General features: G+C 39.0%; 1 protein-coding gene across 5 annotated transcripts in view; it reads right to left on the bottom strand.

Moving 5' to 3' along the window:
• Nucleotides 1–21,876, bottom strand: part of SCP2 (sterol carrier protein 2) — a 125,375-nt gene that overhangs the window by 4,835 nt on the left and 98,664 nt on the right. For all 5 annotated transcript variants that reach the window (XM_007077188.3, XM_042997201.1, XM_042997200.1 and 2 more), the window contains 2 exons: nucleotides 15,996–16,089; nucleotides 10,600–10,729 (listed from right to left, as the gene is read on the bottom strand). In XM_007077188.3, the coding sequence (XP_007077250.1) occupies nucleotides 10,600–10,729; nucleotides 15,996–16,089 (224 nt within the window). The remainder of the gene's footprint in view (nucleotides 1–10,599; nucleotides 10,730–15,995; nucleotides 16,090–21,876) is intronic.

Below are 21,876 nucleotides of genomic sequence, written 5' to 3'. Positions count from 1 at the left end.
GATATAGTAATAAAAAATGAGTACAGTTATCTATATCAGGGGTTATCAAACTTTTTCTGTAAAAGATCAGACACTAAGTATTTTAGACTCTGCCTAAAGCCAGTAGGTCTCTATCGCAACTCTGCCTCTGTAGCACAAAAGCTTCCATTGATAATACCTAAACAAAAGAGGTGTGGCTGTGTGCCAATAAAACTATTTCCAAAACAGGTAGTAGACAGAGAAGGAGAAGATATTTGCAATTCACAGATCTGACCAAAAAACTTGTATCCAGGATATATAAAAAATTCCTCTTATTCAATTAGAAAAGTTAGATAATCCAATACCAAAACAAGCAAATAATAAACAGACACTGTACAAAAGATCTCCAAATGGCCAAAAAAGCACATGAAACTATGTTCAACTTCATTAGTCATCAGGGAAACGTGAATAAAAGCATGGGTGAGATACTACTACATACCTACTAGAATGAGTGGCCAAAAAGGAAAAAAAAGACAATATCCAATGCTGATTACGATGAGGAGCAAGTGAAAGGTCAATACAATGCTGGAGGGACAGTAAAATGGAACAGCCACTTTAAAAGCCAGTCTGGAAGTTTCTCAGAAGGCTAAACATACATTGCCATATGACTCAGAATCCCACTTTTAGGTGTTTACCCAAAAGAAATGAAAACGTATGTCCACACAAAAAAGTTTATGTGAATGTGCCTACTGGCTTTATTCAGATGGCCAAAACTGGGGGAAAAAAACCCAAATGTGCATCAACTAGTGAATGGATAAACTATTCAACAAAAAGAAACAACCCCTCTCTCCCAAAGCCTTGCAATGCCTCCAGCAACTCCACCTTTCACATCACCCACCTTCCACACAACTTGAAGTTCAAATGCACTCTACACGGAAGCTCATTTTATACATGAAGAGCAGTCAAAGCAAAATTACGCCTGTGTTTTTTCATTTTAATGATTCCCTAATGCATTAAAAAATTTTTAATCAACGGGGCACCTGGGTGGCTTAGTGGGTTAAGCATCCAACTCAGGCCCAGGTCTTGCAGTTCGTAGGTTCACGCCCCATGTCAGGTTCTGTGCTAAAGGCTCAAAGCCTGGAGCCTGCTTCAGATTCTGAGTTTCCCTCTCTCTCTCTGCACCTCCCCTGCCCACACTCTATCTCTCTCTCTCTCAAAAATAAACATTAAAAACAATTTTCTAAAATTTTTTAATCAGAGGTAGTGGATTCCTAAATGATTCTAAAGCCATCTGTAATTCTCATTGTTGTTTTGTTCTGTTTTATCCTTCATTTCCAGCTTTGGGTGCAGGGAGGGGCAGGTGACACAAAAGATTTTTTTATTGTTGTAATCTTTTCCAATGATCAGCTGAAGATGTGAACTGGAATACAACTTATATGCCTTTTGCATTTAAAAAAATTTTTTTTTAACATTTATTCAATTTTGAAAGATGAAGAGAGACAGAGCATGAGCAGGAGTGGGGCAGAGAGAGAGGGAGACACAGGATCCGAAGCAGGCTCTAGACTCTGAGCTATCAGCACAGAGCCTGACACAGGGCTCAAATTCACAGACTGAGAGATCATGACCTGAGCTGAAGTCAGACACTTAACCGACTGAGCCACCCAGGTGCCCCTGCGTTTTTTATATTTAAAGTAAGCTTCGTGCCCAGCACAGAGCCCAATGCGGGGCTTGAACTCACAACCCCCAGATTAAGACCTGGGTTGAAATCAAGACCTGAGCTGAGATCAAGAGTCCAACGCGTAACAAACTGAGCCACCTAGGAGCCCCCACTTTTGCATTTTTAAAGCCTGCTTCTTGAATTTAAGCACAGGGATAGTGTTCGAAGAGCTGCTCAGTCTGTAACACGTTTGAAAAGATGTATCTGCACTTTGAGGTCCCTTTTGAATGCCATTTGCTAGGCCTCTCAAGTGTTTTCATTGCTATGTTCAAGCGCCTCCCAAGTCCAAGATGCTGGATGCCATATGGCATGGAAAACACAAGACTTTGGGCAAAGTCTGTGGGCTTGCATTGGGGGAGGGAAGGGAACAGAATTTGTTTATTTGTCTGATTTAGAAATAAGGCATTTCAGAGAAGCCATTATTTTCTGTGTTTAAGTTAAACTGCATTTTTGTCTTTTGGTTGATATGAAATGTACTGTTCCAATATAAAACAGTAATTATTTGACCTTTAGGGAGAAAAATAAGGAGGAAACTACTGATGTTACATCAACAACATGAATGAATCTTGGTGAAAGAAGCAGGCTTAAAAAACTATATACTGGGGCACCTGGCTGGCTCAGTCAGTAGAGTGTGTAACTCTTGATCTCAAGGTTGTAAGTTCAAGTCCCACTTTGGGTGTAGAGATTACTTCAAAATGAAATCTGAAGGGGCGCCTGGGTGGCTCAGTTGGTTGAGCATCCAATTCTTGATTTCAGCTCAGGTCATGATTCTAGGGTCATGGGATCAAGCCCTGCAACGGGCCCTGTGCTCTGCCCGTCCCCTACTCCTGCTCTCTCTCTAAAAACAAACAAACAAACAAAACCTTAAAACAAAACAAAAAACTACATAGTATATGATTCCATTTATGACATTCTGGAAAAGGGACAGAAATCAGAGTAGTGGTTGCCAAGGCCTGAGGGTGGGAGAAGGGGATTGACTACAAAGGGGACATGAGAACACTTTTTGGGGTGATGGAAATATTCTATCACTTGACTTTTGGTGATGGTTACACAAATATATGCATTTGCCTAAATTGATAGAATGATACCTCTCAAAAGGGTAGATTTTATTATATTAAATTATAGCTCAATGACAGTAACCAGTACTGTCAAAAATGTGGAGCAAATAAAACTCTCATGTAATGTGGAAGGTAATGTAAAATAGCATACACACACGCGCGCAAACGGGCTATATTGTACCTTATGACCTAGTATTTCTACTGGTTATATGCCAAGTGGAAATGAGTACATACATTCACTACAAGACCCATATGAAAATGTTCATAACAGCTTTATTCATAAGACCCCAGAATGGAAACATTGAAAAGATTTATCAACCATGGAATGAATAAATTCTGGGGCATTCACACAGTAAAAACAAACTACTGCTACATATAACAAATTAAAAAATCTTACGATGCTGAGCAAAAGAAGCCAGACCTAAAAGATAAATATTGTATGAGTCCATGTAAATAAATTTCCAAAATAAATACAATCAATCTATGGTGATAGAATTTGGAATAGTGGTTTCTTGTGGGAGAGGACAGTGATGACAGGGGGCATGAGAGAGACTTCCAGAATGCTAGCAACATTCTGCAGCTTGATCTGGGAGATACATATTCATCAGTAAACATTTATCAGGCTATACACTTCAGATGTATGCTTTTTATTACAAGACCTCAATACAAATTTTACACAAAACAAACAAAAAACAGGTGGTGGGCTGGATTTGGCCCACATCATCTGTCAACCCCTGACATAGATGGTGGGATTCCAGGAAAGTAATTTTTCCATTTTGTTTCTCTGAGTCTTCTAATTTTTGTTTACACTACGTGCATATTACTTATAATAGAAAGTTTTAAAAATATTAATTTTAATATCAAAGTACAATGAATAAAAAGACTGTATTACAAAGACTCTAATATCTCATTGCTAAATCAACCATGTCTACCTTGGACAAATAAGAATTTTCAAGTACAAAAGAAAAAATTCACCCAGAAAAATATTTGCCAGCACTCAGTGTTTTAGACAATTAATATAACAATAATCCTCTAATGGCTGGCTCCTCCTCAAAGTTGGCCTCTCCCTGAAACCAAGTCATTTTCTAGCTTATTATTCTGTTTTATTTTTCTTTGTGGTACTTATCTGAAACTACCTTATTTATTTGTTTAGGTGTTTTCTGTCTGTATTTGTCCACTAGAATAAACACTTCAAGGGACAGAGCCTTTGTCAGTTTTGTTCACTGCTATATCCCCAGGTTCTTGAAGAGTGCTTGACACATAAAGGGTAATCAATAAATACTTGCTGAATAATAAGTAGATTATGTAGAGTTCAAAAGATTGTCAAATCATGGCCCAATAGCTAATAAGATAATCTGTGCCTTAATAAGAGATTAGAGGATGCTATGGTCTGAATGTTCCCGAAAAACTCCCATGTTGAACTTCTAATGCCCTATGTGATGATATTAGCAGGTGGGGAGGTCAGGAGGTGGACCCTAATGAATGGGATTAATGCCTTATAAAAGTCTCCAAGGGCTAACAGTGCAGAGCCTGCTTGGGATTCTCTCTCTCCCCCTCTCTCTGCCTTTCCCCGCTCATGCACATGCTCTCAATCTCTCTCTCAAAATAAAATACTAAAAAATTTATTTTAAAGATTCTCCAAGGAGGCCCCCAGCCCCTTCTACTATGTGAACCCACAGCAAGAAAGCACCATCTATAAAGCAGCAAGAGGGCCTTGACCAAGGCTGACACGTTGACCTTGGACTTCCAGGTTCCAGACTGTGAAAAGGAAATTTCTGTCATTTATAAGCTACTCACTCTGTGGTATTTTGTTACAGCAGCCCAAATGGACTAAGATAGTGGTAAATTATTAAAATACAGCATGCCCATTAAATAGTTAACTATTATTATAAATATTTAACTATTATTAAATAGTTAAAACAAGATTGAAAATTAAAAATTTTTATTATATGTGTTAGAACTTAGGGATAGCCCCTAAAAAGATTGATATTCAATGGCTATTCCATCTTTGCTTCTGACTAAATCTTCTTATTACTGGAAAAAAAAGGTGTGAAGCTTTGAAAATGAAGGGACTTACTTACAGTCTAGAAAATCTAGTTCCCATGTAGATTTATATCACCAAAGAACAGGGAGAAAGAAAGTTAGCAAATCGAGATTGTTGGACTTGATTTATAATTGGATTTGATCCTAATATTCCAAGAAAGGACTCTTAGTCATTGAAAAGTAAGTTTATAAAGTGAAGCCCGCTGCTGCTATAATATCAGCATTTACTGAGCTTTCACTATACTGAGCACTTCACATACATGGACTCATTTGATCTTTATAACAACCCTATAAGGATCAGAGAAGTCAAAAAAAAAAAAAAAAAAAAAAAAAACTTGCCCATGATCACACAACTAAATAAGAGGCTGAGCTAGATCTGAAAGCAGATTCCTGCTGCTGCTAAAGCCCACACTCCCAACCGCTAAGCGCTATGGCTTCCTATTGTTACAGGAAGGATTCAAACATTCAATGGCTCAGTTTTAATTGGGCATTCACCAGTTCGTCAGTATCTGATGAATCTAGATACTTTCACAGTTCCCTAAGCCCTTCTGCAGTCTTAGATGAGTCCAATGTGTTCAAGCAAAACTATTATTTAATATATGTTGGGGAGGAAGCAACTGAGCACTTACTATGCTAAAGCACTTTAATGATTTATGTCATTAAATCCCCACAACAGCTCCATGGATAGAAATTATTCTCACCATTTTCTAGATGAGACAACTGGACTCAGGGAAGGTACACATCCAGTAAGTGACAGAGCTGTGGTCTGAACCCAGTTTGGGTGTCTCCAAAGGCAATGCTCTTTCTACTGTACCTTGGGGATGTGAGACTCTGAGGCCTGCTATATCGTGTGCCCCACAAAGGGGCAGGGTTGAGGACTCAAGTAGATGCTGAGAGGGCAGAATAAAGGAATGAAAGATAATGGTCAAGTTAGATTAATCAAAGTTGGCTTCCTAGAGATATGCTATGTGAGTTGTTTCAAAGGAGAGAAGGGAGGGGCAGAATTCATAGACAAAGGCACCTAGGCAGGAAGAAAAGATTATGGAAAATGCATAAAATCTAAAGGTCCTTAATATAGTCATCTGTATAATCACTCTCAAACTCTTAGAATATAAGCAAATGAAATACGTTTAAGGAAATCTTACTTTGTCAACAGTAAGTAAAACTCTCAACACTGTACATGCCAAAAAAACCTAGCAATTCTTTTTAAGATGCTAGTTCAAACTAGGACAGGTTATTAATGCTTTAACATAGCTGATCTCTAACAAATGGGCACTTGTTGGCTGATGTAATAGGAGCTGGCAATTTCCAGTGGTGGCTTTTACTGGGTAAGTCCATATTTCAACGCTACTCCTAGCTGCCAACAAGTGTCAGTTTCAGCAGAAATTACCTTGCCCCAAGGTGAAATCCCTTCAGGTCTGGGATGGGGCACCTAATATGGGGAAAGTTCACTGCCAGAGTACACAGGTAGTAAGGTTTTTTGAAATTATGCAATAGCTTTCCATAAGCATATTATCTTTCATGACAAACAATGATAACAAAATACAGGAGAAATATTTTAAATATCACCTTATCACCTGCCTGGGCATATCAAAATAAAATCCTGAAATAGCTATTTTCCAAAAGTTCTTTTTATTTCTATAAGCTTAAATCTAGATGAAGCATTTAGTTTTTCTTCCTATACAACATAAGAGTGGCAGCTCATAGAATCCAAACACATCATTATTTTTCTGCCTACTCATTTTGAGGAAAAAAAGGGACTATATATAATTCAAAAACTTTCCACAATGCCACCATGCTGCCTGCACAAGATGCTCTTACTACTGCCTCAGTTCTTCCATCATGAATCTCTAGTTGATTCCTTATTCAACAGTGCTACTCTTAACATTTTCTCCTGTCTCCAAGTTCTAAACTTTATTCTAAAAGCTCTGCTAACCTCCTTTCTACCTCAAAATTCCCCTGAATATTTACCCTCTCAGAGAAGGAAGTATCCATCCCTCCTTGCTGCTTGCTAAAGCTAACCTTCCTTCCTCCTGTGCTCTTGATGTCATCTACTCCTCCAGGACCTTCCTCAATAAGGTACTAGTAAGGAAACTCTCCCATCTTTGATAGACTTCCTTCTCCTACACAGCTTCCAGGTCCCATCAATTTCACCCCAAATATCCCTGGCAACTACAGCATAACATTTTTTTTTTCTCACTGTCAACACTGAGGCTCTTCTTTTTGCTCAGATGATAGCAACATCCATCCTCCCAATTGCTCTCTCTACCTCTGACTTCTCCCTTTGCAGTTTGTCAGATCTAATGCACCAGCTTCATCCTCTAAAGCACAGCCCTAACTTTCACTTTCTTACTTAAAAAGCTTTAATTGGATTGATTATATATCAAGTCACTTTCAAAGTTCATAGCATGGTATTTGAAGCTCTCCAGAAAGGTAGTCTCCATCCATCAGATTTCTTAAGTACACCAGGCTCTTTCCAACAGGAGGCGTGTAACATACAATACAACATACAAAATGTAACCTGCTGAATACATACTATGCATCATTCATTCTGCTGTTCATTTTTAAATTACATCATTCATTCTGCTGTTCATTTTTTAATTAAATTAAAACTACCTTGGTTTGTGAACATAATTCATTCCAGAAACATGCTTTTAATCCAAAGCACTTGTATATCAAAGAGAATTTCAAGAATCACTGGCTTAGTTGTAATCATGTGATGTTTGGCCTCACATACTACTTGTATTGCAAGACATTGCTTTATCAAGTTAAAATTTACTAGAAATGTTTGCTCATCTTACAGAATAGTCACAGATCAAGTTACTTGCCATCCAAGGTTTTACTGTATTTATTTATCAAAGACCAACCATATATCAGATACTCTTGTAGGCAATGAGGATGCAGCAGTGAACCTAACAGTCAAAAAGCTCTATCTTCATGCAGCTTATAATTCAAGTGGGAGAGATGGACAATAAGCAAATAAGTAAAATATTATATGGTATATCAGATGGCAGTAAGTGCTATAAATAAAAATAAGGAACTGGAGAGTGTTATGCTAAGTGAAATAAGTCATACAGAGAAAGACAGATACCATATGTTTTCACTCTTATGTGGATCCTGAAAAACTTAACAGAAGACCATGTGGGAAGGGAAGGGGGGGAAGAGAGGGAGGGAGGCAAACCATAAGAGATTCTTAAAAACTGAGAATAAACTGAGGGTTGATGGGGGGTGGGAGGAAGGGGAAAGTGGGTGATGGGCACTGAGGAGGGCACCTGTTGGGATGAGCACTGGGTGTTGTATGGAAACCAAGTTGACAATAAATTTCAGAAAGAAAGAAAGAAAGAGAGAGAGAGAGAGAGAGAAAGAAAGAAAGAAAAAGAGAGAAAGAAAAAGAAAGAAAGAGGGAGGGAGGGAGGGAGGGAGGGAGGAAGAAAGAAAGAAAGAAAGAAAGAAAGAAAGAAAGAAAGAAAGAAAGAAAAAGAAAGAGAGAGAGAGAGGGAGGGAGGGAGGGAGGAGGAGGAAGAAAGAAAGAAAGAAAGAAAGAAAGAAAGAAAGAAAGAAAGAAAGAAAGAAAGAAAGAAAAAGAAAGACAGACAGGAAAGGGCAAGAGGAAATGGTAACAGGTATGAAGTATGGTTAGGGAAGGGGCTCACTGAGAGACATCTGGGCAAAGATCCAAAGAAAATGAGGGAACAAGCCATGAGGATATCTAAGGGAAGACGAGTCCAGGCAGAGGGAACAGAGTAGAAAGCCCCTGAACTGGGAACACCCGCATGTCAACAATGGCAACGAGTATCCTTCCTGTATGACTGGAGCAAAGTGAGGGAAAGTGTAGTACAACAGAGAAAACGGAGGCTAGATCATGTGGTGCCAGTGTAAGAACTCTGGCTTCTACTGAGTGAGCTGAAAGCCTTTGGATGGTTTTGAGCAGAGGAGGGTCACAATCTAACTCAAGTTTTTAAAGGATCACTCCAGGGTGCCTGGGTGGCTCAGTCATTTAAGCATCCAACTCTTGATTTCAGCGTTTGTGAGAATGAGCCCTGAGTCAGGCTCTGCGCTCTCAGCTACCAGATAGCTGATAGCACAGGGCCTGCTTGAGATTTTCTCTCTCCCTCTCTCTCTGTTCCTCCCCTGCTCATGCTCTGTCTCTCTCAAAAATAAATATTTAAAATAGTAATAATAACAATAGCAATAAAAATAATAAATAAAATGATCACTCCAGCTGGTATGTGGAGAAGAACCTGTAGGGAGCAAGGTTAGAAACAGGGAGACCAATGGGGCACCTGGGTGGCTCAGTCGGTTGAGCGTCCGGCTTCAGCTCAGGTCACGATCTCGCGATCCGTGAGTTCGAGCCCCGCGTCAGGCTCTGGGCTGATGGGTCAGAGCCTGGAGCCAGCTTCCGATTCTGTGTCTCCCTCTCTCTCTGCCCCTCCCCCGTTCATGCTCTGTCTCTCTCTCTCTCAAAAATAAATAAACGTTAAAAAAAAATTAAAAAAAAAAAAAACAACAGGGAGACCAAGCAAAACAATGATGGAAGCTTAGACCAAGAATTTGCTGATGGATCAGACTGTGGAGTGTGAGAAAAAGAGGAGCCAATGAGGACTCCAAGGTTTTTGAACCGAAGAACTGCTAGGACAGAGAAGCAATTTTTACGGAGATGGGTTGATGGTGAGAGGAATACGTAATTAAAGGTGAGTAGGAGGAAATCAGGAGTTCAGCTTTTTTTTTTTTTTTTTCATTTTTTAAATGTTTATTTATTTCGGAGAGAGAGAGACAGAGCATGAGAGGGGGAGGGGCAGAAAGAGAGGGAGACACAGAATCCAAAGCAGGCTCCAGGTTCTGAGCTGTCAGCACAGAGCCCCGTGCGGGGCTCAATCTCATAGACTGTGAGATCATGACCTGAGCTGAGGCTGGATGCTTAACCAACTGAGCCACCCAGGTGTCAGAAGTTCAGTTTTATACATGTTAGCTTTGAGATACCTACCAAGTATCCAAGTAAACTTGTCAGTTAGATATACACCTTGGAGTTCAGTGGATGAGTCCATGGTGAAGATATCTGGGAGTTATCAGTGTAGGGATGGTTTTAAAAGAATGAGACTAGAGATCCCCAGGGAGTGAATGGAGACAGAACTGAGCCTTGGAGCACTCTAATGTTTAGAAATTTGGAGATGAGAAAACAGGAAGAGAGGCCAGGAAGGAACAGGCAGTGGATAAGAGGAAAGCCTAGAAGTGTAATATCATGAAGACTGAGAACCACTCAATTTAGCAATATGGTGGTCACTGGTGACCTTGACAAGAGCAGCTTTGGAATAGCGATGAGGATACAAGCTGACTGGAGTGGGTTCAAGAAAGACTGGGATGAGAGGAAGTGGAGGTAGTGATTGGGTACAGACAGAACTTTCAAGGCCATGTAACCACACACTACCACATGTGCTTTATAGGATAATTAAAAGATAATTCTCTTAATCTTTGCATCAACCTTATCAAATAGGTACCATTTATTATTCCCATTTAGAGATCAGAAAACCAAGGCTCAGAAAAGTTAAATAATTTGTCCAAAATCACAATCTGTGAGTGGTAAGGCCAGGATCCCAACACTAGTTTGTCTAATTCTAAAGCCTAAGATTGTCAACTCTGTGATGGAGCCTCCCAATCTTTGGGAGGAGGCAGCTGTGACATATTCCTGTTCTCAAGGATTCACTGGTTCTTTAACAAGGTCCTATACCTCTACAGCCACCCCTTTTAGGAAACACCAAAGCAGACCCCTATTTTCCCTTGTGAACTTGTCAGTGCTCCTGTAAATGAAGTCATTACTTCACTGACCTGAGTTAGGAAGCACTGATCCTTTGCCATTCTTCACATCCACCACCCAGGTGGCTTCTTTACCCCCAGGGCCATCCTTCACCTTGAAGGCAAAAATACCACCAATTTTCTTCACAAACTGTTCCCCTTCCTGTAAAGAAAAAACAAACAAACAAACAAACTTTGGGAGTTATTTGAAGTTCGTTTCTCTGGCTTTTTCCCCAAATTAAATGTTTAAATAGATACATGATGTGAACAGCCAGGCCTGCCGCAATCCCCAAGCTCCCTTAGGATCTTTTACCCAGAAAAATCTGAAAGGCAACAGGCAACAACTCCCTCATCTGCCAAATCCTTTGTTGACAATGGCTTTCTGGATACAACTGGTGGAAGGAAAGGGAGGATGGGGGTGGGCACAGTAGCATGTTCTACTGAAGCAGCTTTCCTATGTCATAGTTTCGGAAAGATTCACTCTGGCCTGCCTAAATACTGGACCCCCCCCCCCCACACACACACACCCCAGTCTCTCTCTCTCTTTTTTTTTTTTTTGCAGATAAATTCCTGTGTTTCTGGTTTTCCACACTTAGAACTTAAACATAACTGGTTCTGAAAGCAAAGTCTTTTTGGGTGGAGGGGTCAACTTATTTTCTGGGTTAGTATAGAGAATTATACAAGTAATATGTCAACCACCAATTACTTTTGGATCTTGGGGGAATGAAGCTGGAAAGTTATTTTAAGTTATTTTAAGTTACATTTAGGAGAAATTATTAACGACAATAATAATCTTTTCAGGGCTATAAAGTTTTCAAGTGCTTTCATATACATTATTTCCTTAATCTCCATAAACCCCTGTAAGTAGTTGGACAGGTATTAATATCAGCTCATTGAAAAGAAAAAAACAACTGAGATTCATAAAGGTTAAGAACACGTCAGACTATGCTCTATCTGGCTGCTGAGTAATCCACCTAATATAACTCATCTAACATTAACATAAGCCATCTAACACGTCCAAGTGGAATTTCTTAAATGTGGCTCCCCATACCCTATAGGATGAAGTCTGTCTTTACGTATCACTCAAAACTCTTCAAAATCTGAGGGATGTTTATCTGTTCTTAGCTTCAGCTACTTTCTCATTCTCCTCAGTCTTCATGTTCTAACAATACTGATCATCCTGAATTCCATAACCACATGTGCCTCCATGCCTTTGCTCATGTCCCATCCCAGCTCACTCACCTCCTCCTAGTCACATTCTCACACGAACCTCATCAAGTCCCTGCTCACTTGCTAATTCTTCTGGGAAGGCGTTTCTGTCTCTGCTGGACACTTTGATAGCCCTTTCCCCAATGCATCCATGGTTCTACTTAAAGCAGTTATTTTTTTTCCCCTGGGAAAATTTTTCCATGTTTATCTTCCCACTAAATGCTGTTCCCTGAGGGGCAGGGACATATGGCTAGTAAATTGCACGACCAGAACTCAATCCCAGTTTGGTTTAATTCTAAATTCAAGGCTCTTGTCGTTTGACCATACTGTATTACAAAGTAGGTTACATCAATATTTCCAACTTTAGCCTATGAAAGCAGTTTCTGTCTCCATAAAGGAATTTTTTAAAAGCAAGTTCAAGTCTTCTCCACATTCCTTGAGATCTTTTATCTCTCAAGTTTCTGTGAAAACAATCTAGAAGAGGGAGTTAATAATCCTGATATAGTGGGCCACCCAAGAGCCAGGTTTCCCTTGGGGCCAACAGCTCATGAATGACTATTTCCAGGTGCATCCATGCCATCTGCTTGCATAATGCCTCAGGAATAGAGCTATGACAGACACCAACAAGTCAGAGCAGGAAAACCCCAGCAAACATTTAGGAATTCTACCTAACATACTTGGAGAGAAATTCCACCTGCCTCCTTAAAAGAGATGTAGATTGATTTTGCACTTGTTGTTACTTTTAAGAATCAACTGATGCTCTGATAAAATAACATTTTTCACTGAAGAGGACGTGGAAGAGTAAGGAAATGGACAAGGAGAGAGTTAAAAGGGAGAAAATACACATTTTGTGAAACTAAAGATCATTAATACTAAGAAAGTTCTAAGTGTGTCCTTGAGTGAAGAAAAGTACTTCTTTCTGAGTAGGCAAAAGGTCAAGGAGTAGGGCCTGTCTCAAACTTAACTGGAACAAAAAGTTAAGACAGAATTCAAAGAAGGGCAACGGGGTATTGCTAACAACGACAAAAGTGGAAATAAAATCTCTTGCCAGACTTCCTTTGCTAATGCAGAAAATGCATGAATTGACAAAAGATTTCAAGACTTTCACTCTTTCTAGTCCTTACAAACATTTAGGAAACTTACAATCGTGGGAAGGAAACAAGGGGACAAAGTCCATGCAAGTGAGGTTATGGAGGGAGGAGAAAAGGATTAAAATGGGAGCAGGAGGAATACATTTGCAAAGTTAAAAGAAGATGGAATAAAAATGGAAAAACAGCACTGGTTTGTTCATCTCAATAATGAAGTATTCAGTGATGGACATATAGCCATACCAGATACTCTCTAATTATTTTTATTTGATTTTTTTGACAGAATAAAGTTGGAAAAAATGGGGTAACTTGGTAGAAGCAATTATCTGATGGATTGCTCTGCAGGCAAATATTGGTGGCAAGAAAAAAAAATTCAAGTTGAACCCTTATAGAGTCCAACTTCAGTTTAGTGGACATACAGAATGAAAGAAATTAAACAGTAATGAGAGGGGGGCCTCAGAGCTGGCTCAATCAGTAGAGCATGCAACTCTTAATCTCAGGGTCGTGAGTTCGAGCCCTATGTTGGGGGAAGAAATTGCTTTAAAAAAAAAACAATAATAAGATTTTTTCCTATTAGATTGGTTTTTATAAACCAGCCAACATAGCACTAGAGAAGGTGTGAAGAAAAAACAGTCACACCCACGAGCTGTTGTTTGTAAATTAGTGCCCTCTTTTTGGTCAGTGGATAGGTTGGCAATATATACCAAAATGCAAAATAGATACCCAAACCAATAATTTCCCCCTTTAATTATTTATGCTAAAGTGATCATGGTGTCAAGTACTTATTTTTTTAACTTAAAAAAATGTTTATTTTTGAGAGAGAAGGACACAGAGCAGGGGAGGGGCAGAGAGAGAGGGAGACACAGTATCTGAAGCAGGTTCTACACTGACAGCAGAGAGCCCGAGCAGGGCTCGAACTCACAAACCATGAGATCATGACCTGAGCCGAAGTTGGTCTCTTAACTGACTGAGCCACCCAGGCACCCAGCATTATGTATTTAAAGATGAGTTAAAAAGGGAAATTTACTATACCACTCACTATTTTACTTGCATAATTTAAATACAACCAATGTTCATCATAAGAGACTAGTTAAATAGATGATACATAAATTCAAAAGTGCACTAGGTGGCCATTAAAACTAATGGTAAGGATTTATATGTATGGGCATGGAACACAGTGTTAAGAGAAAAAAGCAGGTTATAAAACAGGTATTTCCCCCCACCCCCCGCCACCCCATGCAGGTATATCCCCACAAGATGGTGGCAAGACAGGTCTGTGGCTCCTGGGCTGGTGCCTGCCTGCTCAGAACCGGCAAACCTTGCTCTCTGTCTACCTCTGGAAGGTTGTTGATCATGAAAATCTTGGAAATACAGGGACCTTTGTCAAAACACCAGTCACACTGACTCTTTTCCCACCCACAGTTCAATCAATCACTTTAGATGTTAATAAGTTCTTTGTGCTACAATAAGGAGGAGAAATGCACAATGTATGCCTTTCACACTGTAACATGAATGAAATACACAGTTTAACTTTCCTGAATCCTTTTATTTCAACCCACTTTGGTCACCTTAATAGATGTTTAATTAGAACTGTGTGGCTGTGGCTATAACTGTGCCTTATTAATGATATCCCAAGATGCCTTTAGTTTTGAAACAATGAAGTAAATATGTAATTCCATCTAAAGAGAATAGCTCTCAAAGAAAAAAGAGAGAGAGAGAGAGAGAGAGAGAGAAAGAATAGCTCTTTTTGAAAAAAGTTAAATTGCCTTAGTGTGATTAGTATCTATTAAGAACTAATTACTGTACATAAAAATAGATTTGTATACAGAGTATAATTTTAAAAACCCAACACATATTGTATGTTCCTAGTTATGTAGCACTGTATAACATAGAGAGATGTCTGAAACAATGTCAATCACTGTTAACATTTTAGTGAACTCGAAGTAATGGAATTGCAGGGGATTTTTTTTTTTTTTTTTTTTAATGTGTGTATTTTTGAGAGAGACAGAGAATTGGCTGGGGGAGGGACAGAGAGAGAGGGAGACACAGAATCAGAAGCAGGCTCCAGGCTCTGAGCTATGAGCACAGAGCCCAATGCAGGGCTCGAACTCACAAACCATGAGATCATGACCTGAGCCAAAGTCGGACACTTTACTGACTGAGCCACCCAGGCACCCCTGGAAATGCAGGGGATTTTTAATTTTTCTTTTCTATATATAGTGTGAATTTCTTTTAAATTAGCATTATTTTTACAAGAAAAACCTACTTTGAAAAAGCTCAAGCACAAAAGATTTATTTTTAAAAAGAGTTTTGTTATTAGGCACATTTAAAGATACACTTTATTATTCTTTCTGAGGCACCTGGATGGCTCAGTCAGTTAAGCATCTGACTCTTGATCTTGCTCAGATCATGATCTCACAATTGATGTGATCAAGCCCCATGTCAGACTCTGTGCTGCCAGCACAGAGCCTGCTAGGGATTCTCTCTCTTCTTCTTTTTAGTTCAGAAAGAAATCACACCAAAATAAATTAGAATCTCTTTACATACGAACTTTGTCCAAAATTATTATCTCCCCAAAAAAGAAAACTGAGGAGAGTGACAAGGATATTATTAGCCTTTCCTCTACAGTTCAGATTTTAACAGAATTTTACCATAGGTTCTTTCTATTATTCAAGTTTGGAGATTTACACATCTCTGAAATACAGTCTTACCAGAATTAAGAAGAAACTATAATAGACACTCAGGAATCTAAAATACATGCAAGGGGTGCCTGGGTGGCTCAGGTGGTTAAGCTTCAAGTCTTGATTTTGGCTCAGGTCATGATCCCAGCATCCTGGGATCAAGCTCCACATTAGGCTCTGCAGTGAGCATGGAGCCTGCTTGAGATATTCTCTCTCTCTCTCTCTCTCTCTCTCTCTGTCTCCCCCCTTTCTGCCCCTCTCTCCCGCTTGTGCTCTGTCTCTCTCTCTCAAAATAAATAAAACGAAACAAAAAAAAGAAAAAAAGTCTAAAATACACCAATACTTGACAGTATCATATAAATTTTCAACTTGTACCCTTTCATGGCAACAACTGGCTCAAGGCTCTAGGCTCAAGGTCCTCCCGGTAGTATTTTATACAAATCTTACTTACCTCTTCAAGTTTCTTCTCAATCTCCTTAAAGACAAGATTTGCCTTAAATCCATCAAATGCAGAGCTAGTTGGAGCAGCCTCAATTTGATGAGTTCTAAAAGAATTGGAGAAAAGAAATCAATTTTAACCCATGGAGTCATGCAGATATTAGGTTTTTCAATAGTTAACAATAGTAATTTTCAAAAGTCCTAAGAACAGAGATGTTGTGGCTCTTACCAAAGAAAACCATAATTAAACCCATAAAATAATTAAGCTTTTCTTCCCATTTTTCTACAAATATTTAGTGTTCACTAGGTGGTAGGCACTGCCCTTAAAAATACATAGACCAAACTGGGAATGCAAGCTGGTGCAGCCACTCTGGAAAACAGTATAGAGGTTCCTCAAAAAACTAAAAATAGAACTACCCTATGACCCAGCAATTGCACTACTAGGCATTTATCCAAGGGATACAGGTGTGCTGTTTTGAAGGGACACATGCCCCCCATGTTTATAGCAGCACTATCATCAATAGCCAAAGTACGGAAAGAGCCCAAATGTCCATCAATGGATGAATGGATAAAGAAGATGTGGTAAATATATACAATGGGGTATTACTCCGGTAATCAAAAAGAATGAAATCTTTCCATTTGCAACTGCGTGGATGGAACTGGAGGGTATTAGGCTAAGTGAAATTAGTCAGTCAGAGAAAGACAAAAATCATATGACTTCACTCACATGAGGACTTTAAGAGACAAAACAGATGAACATAAGGGAAGGGAAACAAAAATAATATAAAAACAGGGAGGGGGACAAAACAGAAGAGACTCGTAAATATGGAAAACAAACTGAGGGTTACTGGAGGGGCTGTGGGAGGGGGGATGGGCTAAATGGGTAAGGGGCATTAAGGAATCTACTCCTGAAATCATTGTTTCACTATATGCTAACTAATTTGGGTGTAAATTTTAAAAAATTAAAAATAAAATTAAAAAAAAATACATAAACCAAAGAAACCTACCCTCATGAAGCTAGTTGGGGAGAGAGATAATGAACAAGCAAAAAAATGTGAAATATAGTTACTATGAGGAAAATAAAGCAGGTCAAGAAGATATAGATAAATAATATATGTGTGTGTTGGGTGTTCTATTTTAGATAGTCTGGTCAGATAGGCCTCTCTGAGGGGGTGATATTTAAATTAGGTTGTAAATTTTGTAAATGAGCTAGCCATGTAAAGATAAACTGGACTATTCAAGCAGCCTCCTAACCATTTTCCCCACCTCTGTTCTCGCCTCCCCCCTCCCCAATTCATTCTGCACACTGTTGTAAGAACTATCACCAAGCAACCTACAGTTGACCCTTGAACAATGTGGGAATTAGGGGTGCTGACCCCTGTGCAGTTGAAAATTCTCCAGAGCTTTTGATTCCCTAAAAACTTAACAACTACTAAGAGCCTATTGTTGATCAGAAGCCCTACCTATAACATAAAAGGTCAGTTAACACATATTTTGTATGTTATATGTATTATGTACTGTATTCTTACAATAAAGTGAGCTACAGAAAAGAAGGTGACATTAAGAAAATCCTAAGATGGAGCACCTGGGTGGTTTATTCGGTTAACCGTCCAACTTCGGCTCAGGTCATGATCTCACAGCTTGTGAGTTCAAGCCCCATGTCAGGCTCTGTGCTGACATGACAGCTCAGAGCCTCGATTCTGCTTTGGATTCTGTGTCGCCCTCTCGCTCTGCCTCTCCCCTGCTTACACTCTGTCTCTCTCAAAAATGAATATTTTTAAAAATTAAAAAAAAATAAAATCATGAGGAAGATGGAGCACCTGGGTGGCTCAGATGGTTAAATGTCTGACTCTTAGTTTCAGCTCAGGTCATGATCTCAGTTTTGTGAGTTCGAGGCCCACGACAGGCTCTACACTAACGGTGAGAAGTGATGGTGGTCTGAACCCCAGTGAAGGCAGTCTGCCAGTGGAAATGGAGAGAAGGAAGTGCATTCAAATACATTTTAGAGACAGAATCCATTGGCTTTGCTACCAAAGAGTAATGAGGAGGATCTAAGGGTGGGGGGAAAGGACACGAATATTCAGGTGTTCCTGAATAACTGAGGGGGCAGCGGTGCCACATACGGATAAAAGGAAGAAAGCAGTGGAAGTAGAGGGGATCGAAGTTGCATTTTAGACACATGAAGTAGGAGATGTCTGTGAGACAAAAAGGCAGTTGGATATGAGAATCTGGAGCTCAGAGGAGAGGTTGAGGCTGGATATAAAATGGGAATAACTATCAACATAATCAAAGTATTTAAATCCATGGGAACTGATAAGCTTCCCTTGAGGGAATTACAGACAAAGAAGAAAGGCCAGGACAACATCCTATGGAACTCCATTATTTAGAGAAGAGGAAGCAGCAGCCAATGATACAAGAGGTGTTGCAGAAGCTGAGAAAGGAGAAAGAATTGGGGAGGGAGGAGTAAACCATGTCAAATGCTGCCAAAGGTCAAATACCCACTGGATTTGGCACCATGGAGAGTAAAGGTGACTTTGACAAAACTAATCTGAAGAAGTAGTGGAAGGCAGAAGTCAGATTATAGTGAATTAAAGAGTGAATAGGAGAGAGAAATACAGTGTGCTTCTTTTGAGATATTACTTTTAGAGGAACAGTGAAAAAGAGTGGTCTCTGGAGGGGATTACGGTATCAAGGAAAATGTGCGTTTTGTTTTTCTTTTTTAAGATTAACATATCAGAGCATTTTTGCCTGCTGATGGTAGTGAACCAGGGAAAAGGAGCTAGAAGAACAAAAGATCTGAGAAGGTGAGAGAGGATGAGATCCAGGGGCCAAGAAGAAGAGGTGACTCAATGGAAGAAAGAGAATCAGATGGGTGTAATTCTAGATTAGGTCTTGGAATGGAAGATGAAGGAGTCTGGTCTAATGGCTTCTATTTTTTCAACAATGTATAAGGCAAAGCAATCAGTTGAGAATAAGAGTGAACAAGTAGGTATGGGAAGTCTAAGAAGCCGAAAAGCAAGCCTACTAGAGGAATCATACTAATATCACTAATGAGGAATGGAACCCGCACCCCTGCCATGCTGAGATACATACAGTAAGTACTTAGAGCATGGCATGCTACCCCACACTTCCATGCCTTTGTCAGTGCTACTTCCTGTATCTAGAATACCTCTGTCTTAGCAAATTCCATTTTATCCTTCAAGATCCAGGCCAGGAAACTCCTCTTCTGTAAAACCCTACTAAATGACAGCTTCTCCAGAGCAGATACCACACTTAAAAAATAAAATAAAAAATTGTGTCTCCTGTTCCCAGCATACAATTGGCAAACAGTGACTGAATGGAAGTGAAATTACATTGAATTCTCTCCCTTACCTAAATTCTTATGTTCTCCTGTTCCATTTAGAGCAGAATTATCTATGGTACACTATCTTCCAGTCAAAAGTCTGAATGAATGACCTCAAATAAAGTGGCCACAACTAGTCCTCCACAAGCCCATTTCATTTGTCTAACTTTGCAACTTTTAATCATCACTATGCCCTTTTCTAAGCTTGTCACTTCCTAATTGTATATGATAAAATACTAACTGATACACTGATAAGTAGTACTTTTCAGTGTACAAAGTATCTTGATACTTCATGGAGCAGAGTCCAGACTACAAGCTCCCACAGGCCACAGATACAAGTACCCTCTGCTATCCAACGGTTCCCTTTACGTCACTTTGCTTTTATGAAAGACCAACATTAATCTCTGTTTTTGCTGACCAAAAACAAAACAAAACAAAACAAAAAACCCAAAGAGGATTTTAGCTGCTACAACATGGTAATTGCTTCTTCACTCTGCACCATTTCAACTTTTGAAAGGTTTCATAGGAATGCTCTATTTTCAGATAGCAGGGGAAACTTCTTTATCTTGCCTCCAGATATGATGTGCTAAGAAGGATATCATCACTTCAGTGGTATTTTTTGCAAAAAAATGTACAATCTGAATCTAATTATGAGGAAACATCAGACAAACGCAAATTGAGAAACATTCTACTCCTAAGGAATGTACTCTTGTACTCTTCAAAAAAGTCAATACCAAGAATTACAAAGAAAGGCTAAGGAGTTGTTTCAGATTAAAGAAAGCTAAAGAGATATGACAACTAAATGCATTCAGGATCCTAGGTTAGAATCTAGACAAGGAGAAAAAAATGAAGTTTATAGTATATTTTATAAAGATATTATTGGAACAATTGTCAAATTTTGAATATGTTTGTTGGATTAGGTATTATTAGTATGTTATCTATATTAAATTTCCTGATTTTGAAAACTATACTGTGATTAAGAGAATGTCCTTGTGTTTAGAAACATACATTAAATTATTTAGGGATAAAGTATGGGGCGCCTGGGTGGCCCAGTCGGTAAAGCGTCCAACTCTTGGTTTGGGCTCAGGTCATGATCTTATGGCTCGTGAGTTTGAGCCCCATATTGGGCTTCACGCTGATAGTGCGGAGCCTGCTTGGGATTCTCTCTTTTCCTCTCTCTCTGCCCCTCCCTCACTTGCTCTGTCTCTCAAAATACATAAATAAAAACTTTAAAAATTTATAAAAAAAATTATTTAGGGATAAAGGGGCATAAGGTCTCCAACCTCCAACTACTTCAGAAAAAAAAATATGCACATATATAAATGTATGTAGAGAAAAAGAGATAAAGTAAATGGGGCAGGGGCGCCTGGGTGGCTCAGTCAGTTAAGCAGCTGACTTCGGCTCAGGTTATGATCTCACGATTCATGGGTTCGAGCCCCGCGTCAGGCTGTGGGCTGATAGCTCAGAGCCTGGACCCTGCTTAAGATTCTGTCTCCATCTCTCTCTGTCCCTTCCCCGCTTGTGCTCTCTCTCTGTCTCTCAAAAATAAATAAAATGTTAAAAAAAAAAAAAAAAAGCAAATGGGGCAAAATGTAAGCACAAATAGTAAAACTGAGTACAAGGTATATAGGAGTTCCTTGTACTATTCTTATAATTCTTCCCTGTATGTTTTCAATTATGTCAAAATAAAGGGTTCTAGTTAAAATAAAAATTTAGAAAATGAAAAAGCTAATCACCTATAATCCTATCACTCAAACTAGTTTCCTATACTCAATTTTCCATATTGCTTCTTCTGGTCCTTCTAGTTTACAAGCATATATACAGCTGTAATCATTACATGGATACACCTTTACTTCTAACTTTTAAATTCTTATATCACTTAGGGTTTTCGCACGTTGAGTTAAACTTTCAAGCTAATTTAGATAATTTTCCATAAACAAAACAACAACAACAAAACTGGAGCAATCTAAATATGCCTCAACCATGAAAAAGGGCATCATATCATCATAATTATGGGGTCTATCCATCAAGAAGAGCTAACAATTATAAATGTTTATGCACCCAATTTGGAGGCACCCAAATATATAAATCAATTAATCATAAACATAAGCAATCTTACTGATAAGAATACGGTAATTGCAGGTGACCTGAATACTCCACTTACAACAATGGACAGATCATCTAGGCAAAAAATCAATAAAGAAACAATGGCCTGAATGATACACTGGACCAAATGGACTCAACAGATATATTCAGAACTTTTCATCCAAAAGCAGCAGAATACACATTCTTCTTGAGTGCACATGGAACATTCTCCAAGACAGATCATATTCTGGGTCACAAAACAACCCTCAATAAACATAAAAGAACCGAGATCATACCATGCATATTTTCAGATCACAACACTATGAAGCTTGAAATCAACCACAAGAAAAAGCCTCCAAATGGACAGAGATTAAAGAACATCCTGCTAAAGAATGAATGGGTCAACCAGGCAATTAAAGAAGAAATCAAAAATAGATGAAAGCAAATGAAAATGAAAACACAATAG

Source organism: Panthera tigris, chromosome C1, assembly GCF_018350195.1.
Source record: "Panthera tigris isolate Pti1 chromosome C1, P.tigris_Pti1_mat1.1, whole genome shotgun sequence".
NCBI lineage: Eukaryota > Metazoa > Chordata > Mammalia > Carnivora > Felidae > Panthera > Panthera tigris.
Note: the sequence above shows the minus strand (reverse complement) of the source record. Positions and strands in the feature narration are given on the sequence as shown.